At 49.5% G+C, this 20493-nt stretch overlaps 1 protein-coding gene across 1 annotated transcript in view; it reads left to right on the forward strand.

Moving 5' to 3' along the window:
* The window catches only part of LOC147106577 (uncharacterized), an 89259-nt gene that overhangs the window by 21596 nt on the left and 47170 nt on the right, over window positions 1–20493 (forward strand). The window contains exons 2-4 of the mRNA XM_086007550.1: window positions 3285–3450; window positions 5424–5563; window positions 8586–8714. Of these exons, the coding sequence (XP_085863676.1) occupies window positions 3285–3450; window positions 5424–5563; window positions 8586–8714 (435 nt within the window). The remainder of the gene's footprint in view (window positions 1–3284; window positions 3451–5423; window positions 5564–8585; window positions 8715–20493) is intronic.

Consider the following 20493-nt stretch of genomic DNA (forward strand, 5'->3'; position numbering starts at 1 on the left):
TTCTTTGAAAGAAAGAAGGAAAAGCACCTTTCATGACCTCAGGGTGCCCCAAAGCACTTTACAACCAAAGAAGTCCTTTTGAATTGTTGTCACTGTTGCAATGCAGGAAATGCAGCAAGTTTCCACAAACAGCAATATGATAATGACCAGATAATCTGCTTTTGTTGGTTGAAGGATATATATTGGCCAGGACACCGACCCTGCTCTCCATCGAATAGTGCCACGGGATCTTTAACGTCCACCTGAGAGAGCAGATGGAGCCTCGGTTTAACGTCTCTTCTGGAAGACGGCACCTCCGACAGTGCAGCAGTCCCTCAGCACTGCACTGGAGTGTCAGCCTAGATTGTGTGCTCAAGTCTGGAGTGCAGCTTGAACCCACAACCTGCTGACGCAGAGGCGAGCATGCTGCCAACTGAGCTATAACTGACACCTTGTGGTTTGGGCAGAAGCTGCACCTGCCCTCCTGGGTTGGAATTTGTGAGGCAAGTTCGAAGGGGTGGTAACCCAGCAGATCCAGTTCTGCTGCAAATTCAGACCACTCTTCATCACCAGACCTGAATTCCATTCTCCCAAGGGGCCTGGAATTCCTGGGCTGATATTTTTGCCCATAGGTGTGAGTGTTGGCTGAAGGCAGATCCTGCAGTCAGACTATGTGCAGTGCACACAATTTGCTAGGAGGCATTAGTAGCATTTTTCCAGCCCAACTGGAGAACTACTTCTCTTCAGTCTCCAACACAAGCATTTTGTTTTTTCAAAATGAATTGAAGAAAAGCTGTAGGACAAATTTCAAACGATTGATTGAGGTAAAGTTTCTTTTGAATATTTTTTCCCCAAACAATGGGGCTATGTTTGTGTATATGTGCATGAGAGAGAGAGAGAGAAACAGACCCACTTCAAGGTGGTAATTTAAGCCTAACCTGACAGGCAGGCTTGGGTCAGACGCCTGTTTTATACCCCGTCCGCTTTTATTCTCCATTGAAAAATGAAACAACTTGCATTTATATAGCGCCTTTCACCATCTCAGGAGGTCCCAAAGCGCTTTACAGCCAATGAAGTATTTTTGAAGTGGAGTCACTGTTGTAATGTAATAAACGTGGCAACCAATTTGCGCACAGCAAGCTCCCACAAATAGCAATGTGATCATTTTTTTTAAGTTTTTTTTTTAGTGATGTTGGTTGAGGGATGAATATTGGCCCCGACACTGGGTAGAATTCCTCAGCTCTACTTCGAATAGTGTCACGGGATCTTTTACATCCACCTGAGAGGACAGACAGGGCCTCGCTTTAACGTCTCCCTCAGTACTGCACCGGAGTGTCAGTCTGGCTTTTATGCTCAAGTTTCTGGAGTGGGTCTTGAACCAAGAACCTTCAAACTCAAGAGGCGAGAGCAAGTCACGGCTGACACAGTGGAGAGTAAAAACAGGCGGGGTGTAAAACAGAGTCCGACCTGAACCCACCCTGTTTCCTTCCCAGCGGCTCAGGTTACTATGTCCCCCCAAACATGACAGTGCTGATTATACACCAGTGGCTATTTTCTTTATCGTAAAGTTTTGAACAGTTTATTATTGATACCTAACACTGGGAAAGTCAGATTGTCTCTGTGCAGAGTAATCCAGTCCCCATCGCGATTTGCCCGCTATATGCGATGGCCAGTATAAGAGCTGAAGTGAAGGCAAAACTGCCTCCCCAAACTGGGAAAGGGGCTAATAATGTATCCTTTAAATTCATTTGTTGTCAAAGGTTATATCAAAATTAAATGTAACAGCACCTGACAAAAAATGAAAAAGAGCAGCAGACATTAACATTATCAAAACATGTTCCTGTCTTCAGATCATTTTTCAAACACATCCCCAGCGTATTTAATATTTCATTTTAAAATGGAGCTGGAAGGTGTCGCAATCAGAAAGCTGGCAAGAAGGGCTCGCAGCAGTGGCAGGAGTCCAGAGGCTTTTAAAAGTCATTTCCTCTTGTTAAACTTCAAGAAACATTGATTATACTGTACCAGTACTAAGGGAACATTTATAATTGTTTAGACTGTCTTCTTCTTAGGCAGTCCCTCGGAACCGAGGATGACTTGCTTCCACATTAAAAATGAGTTCGCAGGTGACTGATTAGTCCAACGCTCTTCTCGATCTTCCTTGCTGCAATGCTCCATCTCACCCTCAGTAAGCTCCCCGCTGGAGTGGAGCTAATTTACAGAACAAACGGGAAACTGTTCAACCTCCGTCGCCTCCAGTCCAGATCCAAGGTCGTCCCATCCTCTGTCGTCGAATTACAGTATGCAGATGATGCTTGCGTCTGCGCTCACTCGGAGGTCGAACTCCAAACCATCGTCAACACCTTCACCGAAGCATACGAGAGCATGGGCCTTACACTAAACATCCGTAAGACAAAGGTCCTCTACCAACCTGCCCCCGCCACACAGTGCTACCCCCCGATTATCAAAATCCACAACAAGGCCTTGGACAACGTGGACCACTTTCCATACCTCAGGAGCCTACTGTCAACAAGGGCAGACGTCGACGACGAAGTCCAACACCGCCTTCAGTGTGCCAGTTAGACTGCACCAGTACTAGGGGAACATTTATAATTGTTTAGACTGTACCAGCACCAAGCCAGTACTAAGGGAGCATCTATAATTGCTCATACCTTACCAGTACAATCCCAGTATTAAGGAGTCAGCTATAATCGCTCTTACTGTATCATTACAATCGCAGTACCCAACTTTGATGCTCTACATATTAATTGCCATCTTGCTGTATATCGTGAACTTAAAAAAAATGATCTAGAAACTGAGTAGATCAATAAGGGAACATGTATGAGGCGCAGAAATTTGGAATCAATCAAAAGAGAGAGAAAGGATGAGAAAAAGAGTTGGATACAGAGGAATACAGAAACCGCAATAAGGAAAGTGTTTAGAAGCCATACAGTGTGGAAAAGAGTGAAAGTCAAAATAAGAAATACAGAGAGGGATACAGAAAGAATTAAAGGGAGGGAAAGAAGCAACAAAATGGTTACAGGAAGGGAGAGACAATTTCCTTTTATCTATGAGCACTATCACTGGGTACGCGCCAGTATTCAATAACAATGCTGTATAACATTAAACAATGTGTATCTGACATAGTGTTCAGCAAGAACAGAGTCTGAAGACAGAGCACAGAGAGCCTGAATATCAAGTCCCTACACACCTGCATGGTTGAGTTGCCCGTGTTAAGAGCAGGTGTGGCTGTGAAGTGAGCGTGATCAGAAGCAGTAAGACTGTAGGGTTCCATTTTGCGTTCCCAGGTGTGAAGCCAGAGTGCGGGCACCATGGAGTTTTTCAGAAGGAGTCAGGTGGGCGCTATCAACTGGACTTCCGGGCTGCAGCAGATCTGTGCCAGTCCATTGGGACCACCCTTGCAACACTGGAACAATTGAAGAGGGCCCAGGCAGCAGGCTACGAAACCTGCAGGTAAGGACATATCAGAGTGAAAGCCCAGCTCCTTGGTGGAAGCGGGGTGATCTTTATTTCAGGACAAGAGACTGGCAGAGTCGGTCTGTCCCCTGGTGGTGGAGAAAGGCACTGTTACCAACATTAATGACCTAAAAGCACCAGGACTCATCAGACTGAACCAATGACATATGACTAGGGCTGCCAACTCTGACAGAGTGTAATCCTGCAGGTTTCATCACATGACCCCCCACACTCCCACCATTGGTCTATCCTCTGTGCACACCGTCTTCCCACGGCAAATTGGAAAGCGAGCAGACTCTTAGTTACCCAATTGGATTAATCGTGACTGTTTTCCCCCATCTCCAATATTTTTACAATTAATAAATGAAAATGTTCAAATAAAATGAAAACAACTACATTTTCCAGAGCAGTGCAACAGGCTTTTGGCCTGCAGTATCCCAACTGTGTACAAGTCAGGAGATGGTACACAAAACTCCTGTAGAAGAGATAATCAGCAGAATATTCCCGAAGTTGGTTTTTATATCGCTCGGCGAGCTCCCTGGCTCTGAGTTCCTCCAGCTGTGAGAGGTGTCAGTGCCCCTCACACTATTGGTCGTCTCCTCCAATCAAACAAATGTAAACTACCTTTTGTCAGGAGCCCTTTATAACAAGGAAATGCTTTTAAAGAGAGAATTTCCCCAATCAGGATCCCTTATAAAGAGGGAATTCCCCCCCCCCAATCAGGATCCCTTATAAAGAGGGAATTCCCCCCCCCCAATCAGGATCCCTTTAAAGAGGGAATTCCCCCCAATCAGGATCCCTTATAAAGAGGGAATTTCCCCCAATCAGGATCCCTTATAAAGAGGGAATTCCCCCCAATCAGGATCCCTTATAAAGAGGGAATTCCCCCCAATCAGGATCCCTTTAACGAGAGATTTCCCCCATCAGGATCTCTTTTAAAGAGGGAATCCCCTCCCATGAGGATCCCTTTAAAAAGGGAGTCTCCCCATCTGACCCTTTTTAACGACGGAAGTTCGCACCAGGACCTTTTTATAAATAAGCGGTCTCCCCATCAGAAATCCTTTTAAAAGGGGAGTACCCCCATCAAGACCCTTTGCGGTCACTTCCCCTAGTGGAAGGCGAGGAATTGTTCTGCTTCTTAGCGCTATGTAGGCTCATAATACACTTTAAATTAACAGAGGAGTTTCCAAAGTCTGACTGGAACTTGAACAACTGGGACCCCTTGCACTTGTTATAAGCACGCTGGACAGGGGTAAGAGGAGAGACAGAGAGAGAGACTTCAGACTGATTCTGGGTGACAGTAGATGGTTCACAGGTGTGTTCCCTCAGAACAAGGCTAAAACTGCCCTAAATTTATAGTCAACTGGTGGGGAGACTGTCGCCATGGACCCTCATAGAGTCATAGAAACTTACGGCACCGAAGGAGGCCATTCGGCCCATCGTGTCTGTGCCGGGTGAGAAAGAGCTCTCCAGCCTAATCGCACTTTCCAGCTCTTGGTCCGTAGCCCTGTAAGTTGTAGCACTTCAAGTGCAGATCCAGGTGTTTTTTAAATGTGATGAGCGTTTCTGCCTCTACCACCCTTTCAGGCAGTGAGTTCCAGACCCCCACCACCCGCTGGGTGAAAAAAGCTCTCCTCAACTCCCCTCTAATCCTTCTACCAATTACTTTAAATCTATGCCCCCTGGTTCTTGAACTCTGCTAAGGGAAATAGGTTCTTCCTATCCACTCTATCCAGACCCCTCATCATTTTATACACCTCAATTAACTCTCCCCTCAGCCTCCTCTGTTCCAAAGAAAACAACCCCAGCCTATCCAATCTTTCCTCATAGCTAAAATTCCCCAGTCCAGGCAATCAGATAGAGGAGACTTTCACCACATCCATTTAGGTTTCACTAATCTGAATATTGAGGACTGACCGGCTGCCCTCATTCATGCTCTACTCTTTGCTCTGCTTTGCCTTGCTCGACAGATACGGGTGGATCCAGGATGGTCTGATTGCCATCCCTCGAGTGCTTGCTCATTCCGTTTGTGGAAAAGGCTTTGTAGGGGTCTACACTGTTCAAAGGCAACGGACCACAAAGTACGACGCGTTCTGCTTCAATGTGACAGGTAGGTGACATTTCCTTCCACCATGATGGATAAAATTCTCCTGGTAGAAACTTCCCTCATTATAAAGGAATCTGATGGGGAGACTCCCTCGTTATAAAGGGATCTTATGGGGAGGCTCCCTCGTTATAAAGGGATCTGATGGGGAGGCTCCCTCGTCATAAAGGGATCTGATGGGGAGACTCCCTCGTTATAAAGGAATCTGATGGGGAGGCTCCCTCGTCATAAAGGGATCTGATGGGGAGACTCCCTCGTCATAAAGGGATCTGATGGGGAGACTCCCTCATTATAAAGGGATCTGATGGGGAGACTCCCTCGTCATAAAGGGATCTGATGGGGCGACTCCCTCGTCATAAAGGGATCTGATGGTGCGACTCCCTCATTATAAAGGGATCTGATGGGGCGACTCCCTCGTCATAAAGGGATCTGATGGGGAGACTCCCTCGTTATAAAGGGATCTGATGGGGAGACTCCCTCATTATAAAGGGACCTGATGGGGCGACTCCCTCATTATAAAGGGATCTGATGGGGAGACTCCCTCGTTATAAAGGGATCTGATGGGGGGACTCCCTCGTTATAAAGGGATCTGATGGGGAGACTCCCTCGTTATAAAGGGATCTGATGGGGGGACTCCCTCGTTATAAAGGGATCTGATGGGGAGACTCCCTCATTATAAAGGGACCTGATGGGGCGACTCCCTCATTATAAAGGGATCTGATGGGAGACTCCCTCATTATAAAGGGATCTGATGGGGAGACTCCCTCGTTATAAAGGGACCTGATGGGGCGACTCCCTCATTATAAAGGGATCTGATGGGGCGACTCCCTCATTATAAAGGGATCTGATGGGGCGACTCCCTCATTATAAAGGGATCTGATGGGGAGACTCCCTCGTTATAAAGGGATCTGATGGGGAGACTCCCTCATTATAAAGGGACCTGATGGGGCGACTCCCTCATTATAAAGGGATCTGATGGGGCGACTCCCTCATTATAAAGGGATCTGATGGGGCGACTCCCTCATTATAAAGGGATCTGATGGGGAGACTCCCTCGTTATAAAGGGATCTGATGGGGAGACTCCCTCGTTATAAAGGGATCTGATGGGGAGACTCCCTCATTATAAAGGGATCTGATGGGGGAGACTCCCTCATTATAAAGGGATCTGATGGGGAGACTCCCTCGTTATAAAGGGATCTGATGGGAGACTCCCTCATTATAAAGGGATCTGATGGGGAGACTCCCTCGTTATAAAGAGATCTGACGGGGAGACTCCCTCATTATAAAGAGATCTGATGGAAACCCTGGTTGTTAAGAGAGCTGATGAGAAACTCCCTCTTTTTAAAGGGGTCCTGACATGGTACCATCTGATGGAGTTAAAGGGGCTTCTCATGGAGTGGCGGGATGATATTCTTACCTGTGGTTTCCATGAGGTGAACTTCATGGTTCCAATGTGGTGCCATCACAGGTAGGCCAGGAACTTGCCAACAGGGAGGAGGGGGCATCAGTGCGATGGCCAGTTTATGTCAACCTTCAGCCTTCCCTAGATACAGCAGCATTGGCAGAAGCCTAGGAGCTGATCAACCAGCTGCTCTGGATGGCTGGCAGTCTGACCACAAGAGGAAGGGGGAAGAACATCGAAAAATGTGGTCAGGGCAACCGAGGTGCATAAGGTTTGAAGAAAAATGCTATCTGGGTAAAATCAAAATCTGAGTCTCAATTCCCTCCCATGGGAAATGTAACATATAGGAAGATCGTTTCTCCTTGTCATTTGGACTATTGTGCACGTGCATGCGTGCGGGCATGTGTGCATGTGTGTGTGCGCACTTGTGTGCATGTGTGTTTGTGTGTGTGTGTGTGTGCACTTGTGTGCATGTGTGTTCGTGTGTGTGTACGTGTGTGCATGTGTGTTCGTGTGTGTGTGCGCATTGTGTGCATGTGTGTTCGTATAAGTGCATGTATGTGTGTTCGTGTGTATGTGCGTACTTGTGTGCATGTGTTCATGCATGTGCGTGCATGTGTTTGTGTGTGTGTATGTGTGTGTGTGTATGTGCATGCATGTGTGTTCATGTGTGTGTATATGTGCGTGCATGTGTATTCGTGTGTGCGTATACGTGCGTGCATGTGTGTTCATTTGTGTGCGCACTTGTGTGCATGTGTGTTCGTGTGTGTGCACACTTGTGTGCATGTGTGTTCATGTGTGTGTGTGCACACTTGTGTGCATGCGTGTTCGTATGTGTATGTGCGTGCATGTGTGTTCATTTGTGTGTGCACTTGTGTGTTCGTGTGTGTGCACTTGTGTGCATGTGTGTTCGTGTGTGTGTGCACACTTGTGTGCATGCGTGTTCGTATGTGTACGTGCGTGCATGTGTGTTCATTTGTGTGTGCACTTGTGTGTTCGTGTGTGTGTGCACTTGTGTGCATGTGTGTTCGTGTGTGTGTGCACACTTGTGTGCATGCATGTTCGTGTGTGTACGTGCATGCATGTGTGTTTGTGTGTCTGTGTGCACACTTGTGTGCATGTGTGTTCGTGTGTGTGTGCACTTGTGTGTATGTGTGTTCGTGTGTGCGCACTTGTGTGCATGTGTGTTCGTGTGTGCGCACTTGTGTGCATGTGTGTTCGTGTGTGTACGTGCATGCATGTGTGTTTGTGTGTCTGTGTGCACACTTGTGTGCATGTGTGTTCGTGTGTGTGTGCACTTGTGTGTATGTGTGTTCGTGTGTGCGCACTTGTGTGCATGCATGTTCGTGTGTGTACGTGCATGCATGTGTGTTTGTGTGTCTGTGTGCACACTTGTGTGTATGTGTGTTCGTGTGTGTGTGCACTTGTGTGTATGTGTGTTCGTGTGTGCGCACTTGTGTGCATGTGTGTTCGTGTGTGCGCACTTGTGTGCATGTGTGTTCGTGTGTATGCGCACTTGTGTGCATGTATGTTCGTGTGTGTGAGCGCATTTGTGTGCATGTGCGTTTGTGTGTGTGCACGGCTATTTTCAAATACTTTTTATTGATTGATTTTTCTAACATTCAGAATATCAAAATTGTGGCTCTGTGATTTCAACATCAACACCATATGCTGCTGAGCCAGGGACAACCAGAATCAGCAATATTCCCATCACCTCTGGGAAAAGCACAGCCAGCAGCTTACAGATTACTACAGGTACCTCTGGAGTTCGCAGTTTCTCTTTCAGCTATTCCTGGATTCTCTGTAACTGTAACTGTGTCTATTTTTACAGACACTGAGAACAGCTAAGCAGATAACTGGAGTTTTGCTTTTGATTACATAACAGGCTGTGCTTTTCTAAAACATTCAAATCATTGAACATAGTTTCCCAATATGTCGCAAAGTAGAACCGCCATCATTAGAGACTCTAAATGACAAAATTACAATTACAACACTAACAACTTACTTATACAGTGCCTTTAACATTAAAAAATGTCCTTTGGCACTTCACAGACAAAAATGAAAATAAAATGGAACCTGAGCAAAACAAGGAGATATTAGGAGGTGAGGCCAAAAGTTTGGTCAAAGTGCTGTGATTCAAGGAGGGTGTTAATGGAGGAGAGGGAGGTGAAGAGGCAGCGAGGTTGTGTTAATGGAGGAGACGGAGGTGAAGAGGCAGCGAGGTTGTGTTAATGGAGGAGAGGGAGGTGAAGAGGCAGCGAGGTTGTGTTAATGGAGGAGAGGGAGGTGAAGAGGCAGCGAGGTTGTGTTAATGGAGGAGAGGGAGGTGACGAGGCAGCGAGGTTGTGTTAATGGAGGAGAGGGAGGTGAAGAGGCAGCGAGGTTGTGTTAATGGAGGAGAGGGAGGTGAAGAGGCAGCGAGGTTGTGTTAATGGAGGAGAGGGAGGTGAAGAGGCAGCTCCCAGAGTGTGAGGCTAAGGTGGCTGAAGACATGGCCCCCAATGGTACGGTGAAGAGTCAGGGAGGAACAGAGAGTTCAGTGGGAAGTAGTAGAGCTGGAGGAGGTTACCGGGAGAGGGTGATGCAAGTACATGAAGGGATTTAAACATGAGGATTAGAATTTTAAATTTGAGGTGGTAGAGGATGGGGAGTCAATGTATGTCAGCAAGGACGGGCACGATAGATGAGCGGGACATGCTACGGGATAGGATACGGGCAGCAGAGTTTTGAATGAGCTGAAGTTTACAAAGGGTGCAGATTGGGAAGCAGGCTAAGAGAGCATTGGAATATTTGAGTTTGGAGATGAAAAGGTATGGATTATTGCCCATTACACACAGCAGATCACTGTGTCTATAATGACCAATCATGTCCATTATACACACAGCAGATAGATTCACGGTGATCATTCTGCGAACGTGTAGTGGGCACATTTGGTCACTATAGACTCACAGAGACCTGCTGTGTGTGTATTGGGCACTATTGGTCAGCATAGACTCATGGTGATCTTGCTGTGTGTGTAGTGAGCACTGTTGGTCACTATAGACTCACAGTGATCCTGCTATGTGTGTAGTGGGCACTATTGGTCAGCATAGACTCACGGTGACCCTGCTGTGTGTGCAGTGGGCACTATTGGTGACTATAGACTCATGGTGACCATGCTGTGTGTGTAGTGGGCACGATTGGTCACTATAGACTCACGGTGGCCCTGCTGTGTGTATAGGGGGCACAATTGGTCACTATGGACTCACAGACACCCGGCTGTGTATGTAGTGGGCACTATTGGTCACCATAGACTCACGGTGACCCTGCAGTGTGTGTAGTGGGCACTATTGGTCACTATAGATCCACACTGAGTCTGCTGTGTGTGTAGTGGGCACTGTTGGTCACTATAGACTCACGGTCATACAGCTGTGTGTGTAGTGGGTGCTATTGGTCACTATTGACTCACTGTGACACTGCTGTGTGTGCAGTGGGCATTATTGATCACTATAGACTCACAGTGACGCTTCTGTGTGTGTAGGGGCACTATTGGTTACTATAGACTCACAGTGGCCTGCTGTGTGTGTAGTGGGCACTATTGGTCACTATAGACTCACAGCAATGCTGCTGCATGTGCACTTGTCACTATTGGTCACTGTAGACTCATAGTGACCCTGCTGTGTGTGTATTGGGCACTATTGGTCACTATAGACTCATGGTGACCCGGCCGTGTGTGTAGGGAACACTAATTTTCACTAAAGACTCACAGTGACCTGCTGTGTGTGTAGTGGGCTCTATTTGTCACTATAGACACACAGTGACCTGCTCTGTGAGTAGGGGGCACTATTGGTCACGATAGACTCACGGTGACCCTGCTGTGTGTAGTGGGCACTATTGATCACTATAGACTCACGGTGACCCTGCTGTGTGTGTAGTGGGCATTATTGGTCACTGTAGATTCACAGTGAGCTGCTGTGTGTGTCTTGGGCACTATTGGTCACTATAGACTCATGGTGATGCTGCTGTGTGTGCAGGAGGCACTATTGGTCACTATAGACTCACGGTGACCCTGCTGCATGTGCAGTGGGCACTATTGGTCACCATGGACTCACGGTGACACTGCTGTGTGTGTAATGTGCACTATTGGTCACTATGTACTCAAGGTGTTTTGCTGTGTGTATAGTGGGCACTATTGGTCACTATAGACTCACGGTAATCCTGCTGTGTGTGTAGTGTGCACTATTGGTCACAGACTCACGGTGAGCCTGCTGTGAGTGTAGTGGGCATTATTGTTCACTATAGATTCGCCATGACCCTGCTGTGTGTGAAGTGGGCACTATTGGTCACTATAGACTCACGGTGACCCTGCTGTGTGCGTAGTGGGCACTATTGGTCACTATAGACTCTCAGTGACACTGCTGTGTGTGTAAGGAGCACTATTGGCCACTATAGACTCACGGTGACCCAGCTGTGTGTGTAGTGGGCACTATTAGTCACTATTGACTCTCGGTGATCTGTGTGTGTAGTGGGCACTATTGGTCGCTATAGACTCACGATGAGCCTGCTGCCTGTGCAGTGGTCACTATTGGTCATGATAGACTCTCGGTGACTTGCTGTGTGTGTAGTGGGCACTATTGGTCACTATAGACTCACGGTGACCCTGCTGTGTGCGTAGTGGGCACTATTGGTCACTATAGACTCACGGTGACCCTGTTGTGTGCGTAGTGGGCACTATTGGTCACTATAGACTCACGATGACCCTGCTGTGTGCGTAGTGTGCACTATTGGTCACAGACTCACGGTGAGCCTGCTGTGAGTGTAGTGGGCATTATTGTTCACTAAAGATTCGCCATGACCCTGCTGTGTGTGTAGTGGGCACTATTGGTCACTATAGACTCATGGTGACCCTGCTGTGCGTGTAGTGGACACTATTGGTCACTATGGACTCACAGTGACCCTGCTGTGTGTGTAGTGGGCACTAGTGGTCACTATAGACTCACGGTGTTCTGCTGTCTGTGTAGTGGTCACTATTGGGCACTATATACTCACAGTGTTCTGCGGTGTGTGCAGTCGGTACTATTGGTCACAATAACCTCACGGTGACCAGCTGTGTGTGTAGTGGGCACTATTGGTCACTATAGACTCACGGTGACCTGCTGTGTGTGTATTGGCACTATTGGTCACTATAGACTCAAGGTGACCCTGCTGTGTGTGTAGTGGGCACTATTGGTCACTAGAGACTCACAGTAACACTGCTGTGTGTGCATTGGCACTATTCATCATTATAGACTCAAGGTGACCCTGCTGTGCATGTAGTGGGCACTATTGGTCACTATAGACTTATGGTGACCCTGCTGTGTGTGTAGTGAGCACTATTGGTCACTCTAGACTCACAGTGACCCTGCTGTGTTTGTAGAGGGCACTATTGGTCACTATAGACTCATGGTGACCTTGCATTGTGTGCAGTGGGCACTGTTGGTCACTATAGTCTCTCAGTGACCTGCTGTGTGTGCAGTGGGCACTATTTGTCATGATAGTTTCACAGTGACCCTGCACTGTGTGTATTGGGCACTATTGGTCACTATAGTTTCACAGAGACATGCTGTGTGTGCAGTGGGCACTATTGGTCACTATAGTCTCACAGTGACATGCTGTGTGTGTAGTGTGCACTATTGGTCAGTTTAGCCTCATGGTGACCCTGCTGTGTGTAAGGGGCACTATTGGCCACTATAGACTCACGGTGACCCTGCTGTGTGTGTAGTGGGCACTCTTAGTCACTATTGACTCTCGGTGACCTGCTGTGTGTGTAGTGGGCACTATTGGTCGCTATAGACTCACAATGAGCCTGCTGCCTGTGCAGTGGTCACTATTGGTCACTATAGACTCACGGTGACCCTGCTGTGTGTGTAGTGGGCACTATTGGTCACTATCGATTCACGGTGACCTTGCTGTGTGTGTAGGGGGCACTATTGGTCACTATAGACTCACAGTGTCACTGCTGTGTGTGTAGTAGGCACTATTGCTCACTATGGACTCACAGTGACCCAGCTGTGTGTGTAGTGGGCACTTTTGGTCAGTATAGACACAAGGTGATCCTGCTGTGTGTGTAAGGGGCACTATTGGTCACTATAGGCTCACAATGAGCCTGCTGTGTGTGTAGTGTGCATTATTGGTCAGTTTAGCCTCATGGTGACCCTGCTGTGTGTAAGGGGCACTATTGGTCACTATAGACTCAAGGTGAGCCTGCTGTGTCTGTAGTAGGCATTATTGGTCACTATATAATCACACTGACATTGCTGTGTGTGTAGTGGGCACTATTGGTCACTATAGATTCAAGGTGACCTGCTGTGTATGTAGTGGGCACTATTGGTCACTATAGACTCACGGTGACCCTGCTCTGTGTGTAGGGGGCTCTATTGGCCACTATAGACTCACGATGATCCTACTGTGTGTGTAGTGGGCACTATTGGTCACTATAGACTCATGGTGATGCTGCTGTGTGTGTAGTGGGCACTATTGGTCACTATAGATTCACGGTGACACTGCTGTGTGTGTAGTGGGCACAATTGGTCACTATAGACTCATGGTGACCCTGCTGTGTGTATAGGGGGCCCAATTGATCACTATAGACTCACGGAGATCCTGCTGTGTGTGTAGCGGGCACTAATGGTTACTATAGACTCACAGTGATGCTGCTGTGTGTGTAGGGGGCACTATTGGTCACTATACACTCACGGTGACCCTGCTGTGTGTGCAGGAGGCACTATTGGTCACTATAAACTCACGGTGACCCTGCTGCATGTTCAGTGGGTACTATTGGTCAACATGGACTCATGGTGACACTGCTGAGTGTGTATTGGGCACTATTGGCCACTATATACTCAGGGTGTATTGCTGTGTGTATAGTGGGCACTATTGGTCACTATGGACGCACAGTGACCTGCTGTGTGTGTAGTGGGCGCTATTGGTCACAGACTCACGGTGAGCCTGCTGTGAGTGTAGTGGGCATTATTGTTCACTATAGATTCACCATGACCCTGCTGTGTGTGCAGTGGGTACTATTGGTCACTATAGACTCACGGTGACCCTGCTCTGTGTGTAGGGGTCACTATTGGTCACTATAGATTCACAGTGAGCTGCTGTGTGTGTCTTGGGCACTATTGGCCACTATAGTCTCACGGTGGCACTGCTGTGTGTGTAGTGGGCACTTTTGGTCACTATAGACTCACGGTGACCCTGCTCTGTGTGTAGTGGGCACTATTGGTCACTATAGACTCAAGGTGATCCTGCTGTGCATGTAGTGCGCACTATTGGTCACTATACACTCATGGTGACTCTGCTATGTGTGCAGGCTGCACTATTGGTCACTATAGACTCACAGTGACCCTGCTGCAATTGCAGTGGGCACTATTGGTCACCATGGACTCACGGTGACACTGCTGTTTGTGTCATGGACACTATTGGTCACAATACACTCATGGTGACTCTGCTGTGTGTGTATTGGCACTATTCATCACTATTGACTCACGGTGACCCTGCTGTGTGTGTAGTGGGCACTATTGGTCACAATACACTCATGGTGACTCTGCTGTGTGTGTAGTGGGCACTATTTGTCACTATAGACCCATAGTGATCCTGCTGCCTGTGCAGTGTGCACTATTGGTCACGATAGAATCACAATGACCTGCTGTGTGTGTAGTGGGCACTATTGGTCACTATAGACTCACAGTGACCCTGCTCTGTGTGTAGTGGGCACTATTGGTCACTAGAGACTCCCGGCAACACTGCTGTGTGTGTAGGGGGCACTATTGGTCACTATAGACTCACTGTGAGACTGCTGTGTGTGTAGTGAGCACTATTGTTCTCTATGGACTCATGGTGACCTTGCTGTGTGTGTAGTGGGCTTTATTGGTCACTATACCCTCACAATGACCCTAGTGTGTGTAGTGGGCACTATAGGTAACCATAGACTCTCGGTGACCAGCTGTGTGTGTACTGGGCACTATTGGTCACTATAGACTCACGGTAACCCTGCTATGTGTGTAGTGTGCACTATTGATCACTATAGACTTCTGGTGACACTGCTCTCTGTTTAGTGGGCACTATTGGTCACTATAGACTCACGGTGACCCTGCTGTGTGTGTAGTGGGCACTATTGGTCACTATAGACTCACGGTGACCCTGCTGTGTGTGTAGTGGGTACTATACACTCACGGTGACTCTGCTATGTGTGCAGGGGGCACTATTGGTCCCCATGGACTCACGGTGACACTGCTGTGTGTGTAGTGGACACTATTGGTCACTACAGACTCACGGTGACCTGCTGTGTGTGTATTGGCACTATTCATCACTATAGACCCACAGTGACCCAGCTGTGTGTGTAGTGGGCACTATTGATCAATATAGACTCACGGTGATCCTACTGCATGTGCAGTCAGCAGTATTGGTCACTATAGACTCAAGTTGACCCTGCTGTGTGTGTAGCGAGCACTATTGGTCACTATAGACTCACAGTGACCTGCTGTGTGTGTAAGGGTCAGTATTGGCCACTATAGACTCACAATGACCTTGCTGCATGTGTAGTGGGCACTATTGGTCACCATGGAATCACAGTGACACTGCTGTGTGTGTAGTGGACACTGTTGGTCACTATAGACACATGTTGACCAACTGTGTGTATTATGGGCACTATTGGTCACTATAGACTAACGGTGACCCTGCTGTGTGTGTAGTGTGCACTATTGGTCACTATAGACTCATGGTGACACTGCTGTCTATTTAGTGGGCACTATTGGTCAGTATAGACTCATGGTGACCCTGCTGTGTGTGTATAGTGGGCACTATTGGTCACTATAGACTCACGGTGACCCTGCTGTGTGTGTAGTGGGTACTATACACTCACGGTGATTCTGCTGTGTGTGTAGTGGGCACTATTGGTCTCTATACACTCATGGTGACTCTGCTATGTGTGCAGGGGGCACTATTGGTCACCATGGACTCGCGGTGACACTGCTGTGTGTGTAGTGGACACTATTGGTCACTACAGACTCACGGTGACCTGCTGTGTGTGTATTGGCACTATTCATCACTATAGACCCACGGTGACCCAGCTGTGTGTGTAGTGGGCACTATTGGTCACTATATACTCACGGTGTTTTGCTGTGTGTGTAGTGGGCACTATTGTTCACTATAGGCTCACGGTGATCCTACTGCATGTGCAGTCAGCAGTATTGGTCATTATAGACTCAAGGTGACCCTGCTGTGTGCATACTGGGCACTATTGGTCACTATAGATTTACAGTGACCCTGCTGTGTGTGTAGTGGGCACTATTGGTCACTATAGACTCACGGTGACCTGTTGTGTGTGTAATGGGCACTATTGGTCACTATAGACTCACAATGACCTTGCTGCATGTGTAGTGGGCACTATTGGTCACCATGGAATCACGGCGACACTGCTGTGTGTATAGTGTGCACTATTGGTCAGTTTAGACTCAGGGTGACCCTGCTGTGTGTGTAGGGGGCACTATTGGTCACTATAGACTCTCGGTAACCCAGCTGTGTGTGTAGTGGTCACTATTGGTCATTCTAGACTCACGGTGAACTTGCTGTGTGTGTAGTGTGCACTTTTCGTCACTATAGATTCATGGTGACACTGCTGTGTGTGTAGTGGGCACTATTGGTCACTATAGACTGAAGGTGACCCTGCTGTGTGTGCAGTGGGCACTATTGGTCACTATAGACTCATGGTGACCCTGCTGTGTGTGTAGGGGTCACTATAGGTCACTATAGACCCGCAGTGACCTGCTTTGTGTGTAGTGGGCACTATTGGTCACTATACACTCATGGTGACTGCTGTGTGTGTAGTGGGCACTATTGGTCACTATAGACTCACGGTGACCTGCTGTGTGTGTATTGGCACTGTTCATCACTATAGACTAATGGTGAAACTGCTGTGTCTGTAGTGGGCACTATTGGTCACTATAGACTCATGGTGACCTGCTGTTTGTGTAGCGGGCACTATTGGTCACTATAGACTCACAGTGATCCTGCTACATGTGCTGTGGGCACTACTAGTCACTATAGACTCACAGTGAGCTGCTGTGTGTGTAGTGGTCACTATTGGTCATTATAGCCTCAGGGTGACCCTGCTGTGTGTGTAGGGGGCACTATTGGTCACTATAGACTCACAGTGATGCTGCTGTGTGTGTAAGGGGCACTACTGGCCACTATAGACTCACGGTGACCTGCTGTTTATGTAGTGGGCACCATTGGTCACTATAGACTCACGGTGACCCTGCTGTGTGTGTAGTGGGCACTCTTTGCCACTATAGACTCACAGTGAGCTGCTGTGTGTGTAGTGGGCACAATTGGACACTATCAACTCATGGGCCTAGAAATTCAGTTGGTTGCGCCAGCCGTTAGCGCCTTAGGAGGAGTAGATGTCGGGCGCTAGGCGGGTAGCGCCCGGGCGCAGCGCGAACTGCGCCTCGCCCCAACTTCACTAGAGATTTAGCGGCGGCGCAAAGTCTTTGCGCGCACTCAGCTGCGCGCGCAGATCATGACGTCATTTCCTCGTGCAACGCCCTTTGTGCGCCCCCAACCGGAACTTCAGTGGCAACGCCCCATTGTGCGCCTGGCGCCCCTAGCGACTGCTGGAGTGGAACGGTGCTCAGCCGATGCGGGGCGCGGGGGGCGCAAATTAAAGGGCACTCCTCCTGCACTATAAAAGGCTGCCATTTCGCAGCACTCCCTCTTGAGAAACGGATCTTTGGAGAGAGACCAAGGTAGATAGCTTTCTGCTTTGGCCCAACACTCGGACAGGTACTTCTGGCTTCAGGCCACAGCTTTCCACTAGTCTTTGCCTTCATTGACATCTCATTGTTTGCCAGCATATTATGGGGGCTGCAATGGGTGTCAACGCTGGCTTTCTCAATTACATCCAAAGGGCTCACAGACGCCGTGAGAGAGTGGCAGCCCTGGCAAGACAGAGAGGGGGCAACAGGCGTCGGCAAAGGAGGCTTTACCCACCCAGGGTATACTGCCAGCAGTTCTCCTATCTCAACATGTCTGAGGAGCAGTGTGTTCGGAGGCTGCGATTCAGAAGGGACGTGGTCACAGAGATCTGCCAGCTGCTTGGCGGTGATCTGCAGCCACAGCTGAGGAGCAGGACGTCTCTGTCGGTGGCAGTGAAGGTGACGGTGGCTCTCAACTTCTATGCCACCGGCTCCTTCTAATCCGCTACTGGGGACATTGCCAACATCTCCCAGTTCGCCGTGGATTGCTGCATCCGCCAGGTGACCAATGCCCTTTTCAAAAGGAGACGTCAGTTCATCTCCTTCTCCATGGCCCTTGCCAAGCAGCAACAGCGTGCAATGGGCTTTGCAGCATTCGCGGGCTTCCCCATGGTGCAGGGCGCCATTGACTGCACGCATGTGGCTTTGCGGGCACCTCTGGAGAATGCCGAGGATTACCGCAACCGGAAGGGCTACCATTCGCTGAACGTCCAGCTGGTGTGTGACCACAGGCAGCTCATCCTAGCTGTCAATGCCCGCTTTCCAGGCAGCAGCCACGATGCCTTCATCCTGTGACAGACTTCTGTGGCAGACATGTTCCAGGCACAGCCTCACCCACGAGGATGGCTTATCGGGGACAAAGGCTATCCTTTGTGTACCTGGCTGATGACCCCGCTCCGTGCGCCCAGCATCCCTGCTGAAGAGGGATACAACGAGAGCCATCAAGCGACCAGGAACATCATCGAACAAACAATCGGCGTCCTGAAGCAACGGTTCCGCTGTCTGGATCGTTCCGGTGGAGCCCTACAGTATTCGCCGGAGCGAATCTCCCATTTCGTGGTCGTTTGCTGCATGCTGCACAACCTGGCTATCCGCAGGACTCAGCCACTGCCACCACAGATTGGAGGACCACCTGAGGAGGAGGAGGAGGAGGAGGAGGACCATCACAGGAGGGAGGCAGAAAGTGCAAGGGCCGCCCGTCGCCGGCTTATTGAACGTCGGTTCTAGGCCCCCTCTCAGGGACTGGCTTGTGCCAATGTCAGCAGATGAATGTAGCCGCTCCACAAGCCCTCAGCCGAGCAGGGCAACCAGGACTTAACCAAAAAACCATGCACACTGCAATTTAACAGCAATAATTTATTGAAAACCTCTGCCCTTCCCACATTACATGCTCATGTGGAGAAGCCCCCTCCAAAAACACAAAACTACCAGTCTCGGTCTTACAAAAAGAAAGAAACACACCAGTCTCGGCCTTACACAAAGAAAGAAAGACACCAGTCTCGGCCTTACACAAAAACAACTGCACCAGTGTCGGCCTTACAACAAGCACCAGGCATTTGTGCATACCTCTACTTTTTGCCCTGCGAGGGCGATGCCTTGCGCATCCTTGCCTGGCCCCTGCCCGCCCTGCTGCTCCTCCTCAATGGGAGCCCAGTGGCTGCAGCAAGGCTGGGGGAAGGCTGCTGAGGGGCAGATGGCGAGATGGCAGATGCCCTTGGGGGTCGGCCTGCACCAGCTCTGGCCTTGGAGTGTCCGGCTGCTGACTGCTCCAACTCTGGCTGGGCGGCAGCAGTCTGTCCAGCTCGTGGCAGCTGCAATGGCGGAGTGGCAGTGTCGGCTGCAGGAATGGTGGCAACCTGGCAGATCGCAGGTGCTCGCTGGTCGCCTGAGACATTGGCACTCGCACGGGCCAGCACTGCAGCATGCGCAGCAAACAGCTGAAGAACAGACTGCTGGGCTGCTGCTGCGCGGCGAGTGCCCTGGCGATGCCTGGCTGATCCAGCGAGGGTGGCAGCAGTTAGTGCCCGTGTGGCCCTGGTCTGTGTCCGCATAACACCAGCCAGTGAATGAACGGCACGACTGAGCACTTGGCTAGAAGCCGACTGTGCTGCCGCGAAGTCCTGCAGACTCCTAGCCTGTGCTGCACTGAATAGTTCCAGACTCCTGGCCTGTGCTACACTGAATTGTTGCAGACTCCTGGCCTGTGCTGCTCCGAATTGCTGCACACTCCTTGACAGACACTCTATGGAGTCAGGCATCCTTGCCACTGCAGCCATGAGCTCAGTGTGCCTGCGCTCAGCCTGGACGGCCATTTCCTCTAGGAGGCGCACCTCCTCTGCGCTGACCATCGCAGGACTGGAGGCCGCACTCACCCTCTGGGGAGAAGTCCGCCGAGCTTCCCCACCCCTCCCGCGTTGCTGCAGGCCGCTGGGCCCCGGAGCTTCACTCTCCTCCGACCCTTCCCCCCGGCTCCCCTCCAGGGAAGACGTGTCCCCTACATCGCCATGGGCTGGCGCGGCTGAGGGTGGCACTGATGGGCCGGCTTCCTCTTCCTCCTCCTCGTCTTCCGAAGGGCTGACAGTGGCAGCTTGAGGGCCCGCCTCCTCACCTGGCGATTCACCATCTGAAAGCAGGAAGGCACAAGAGTAGCTTTAGAGTGAGGACAGGGCGGCAGCGAGGGAGGCATGAGTGGTGCCATTCACCGCATTGGTCGGACAGTGGCAAAGGATGCTGATCTGATGCGCAAGTGGAACGAGAGA

This window comes from Somniosus microcephalus, chromosome 15 (assembly GCF_052327205.1).
Source record: "Somniosus microcephalus isolate GS21.2 chromosome 15, FLI_Smic_1.0, whole genome shotgun sequence".
Lineage (NCBI taxonomy): Eukaryota > Metazoa > Chordata > Chondrichthyes > Squaliformes > Somniosidae > Somniosus > Somniosus microcephalus.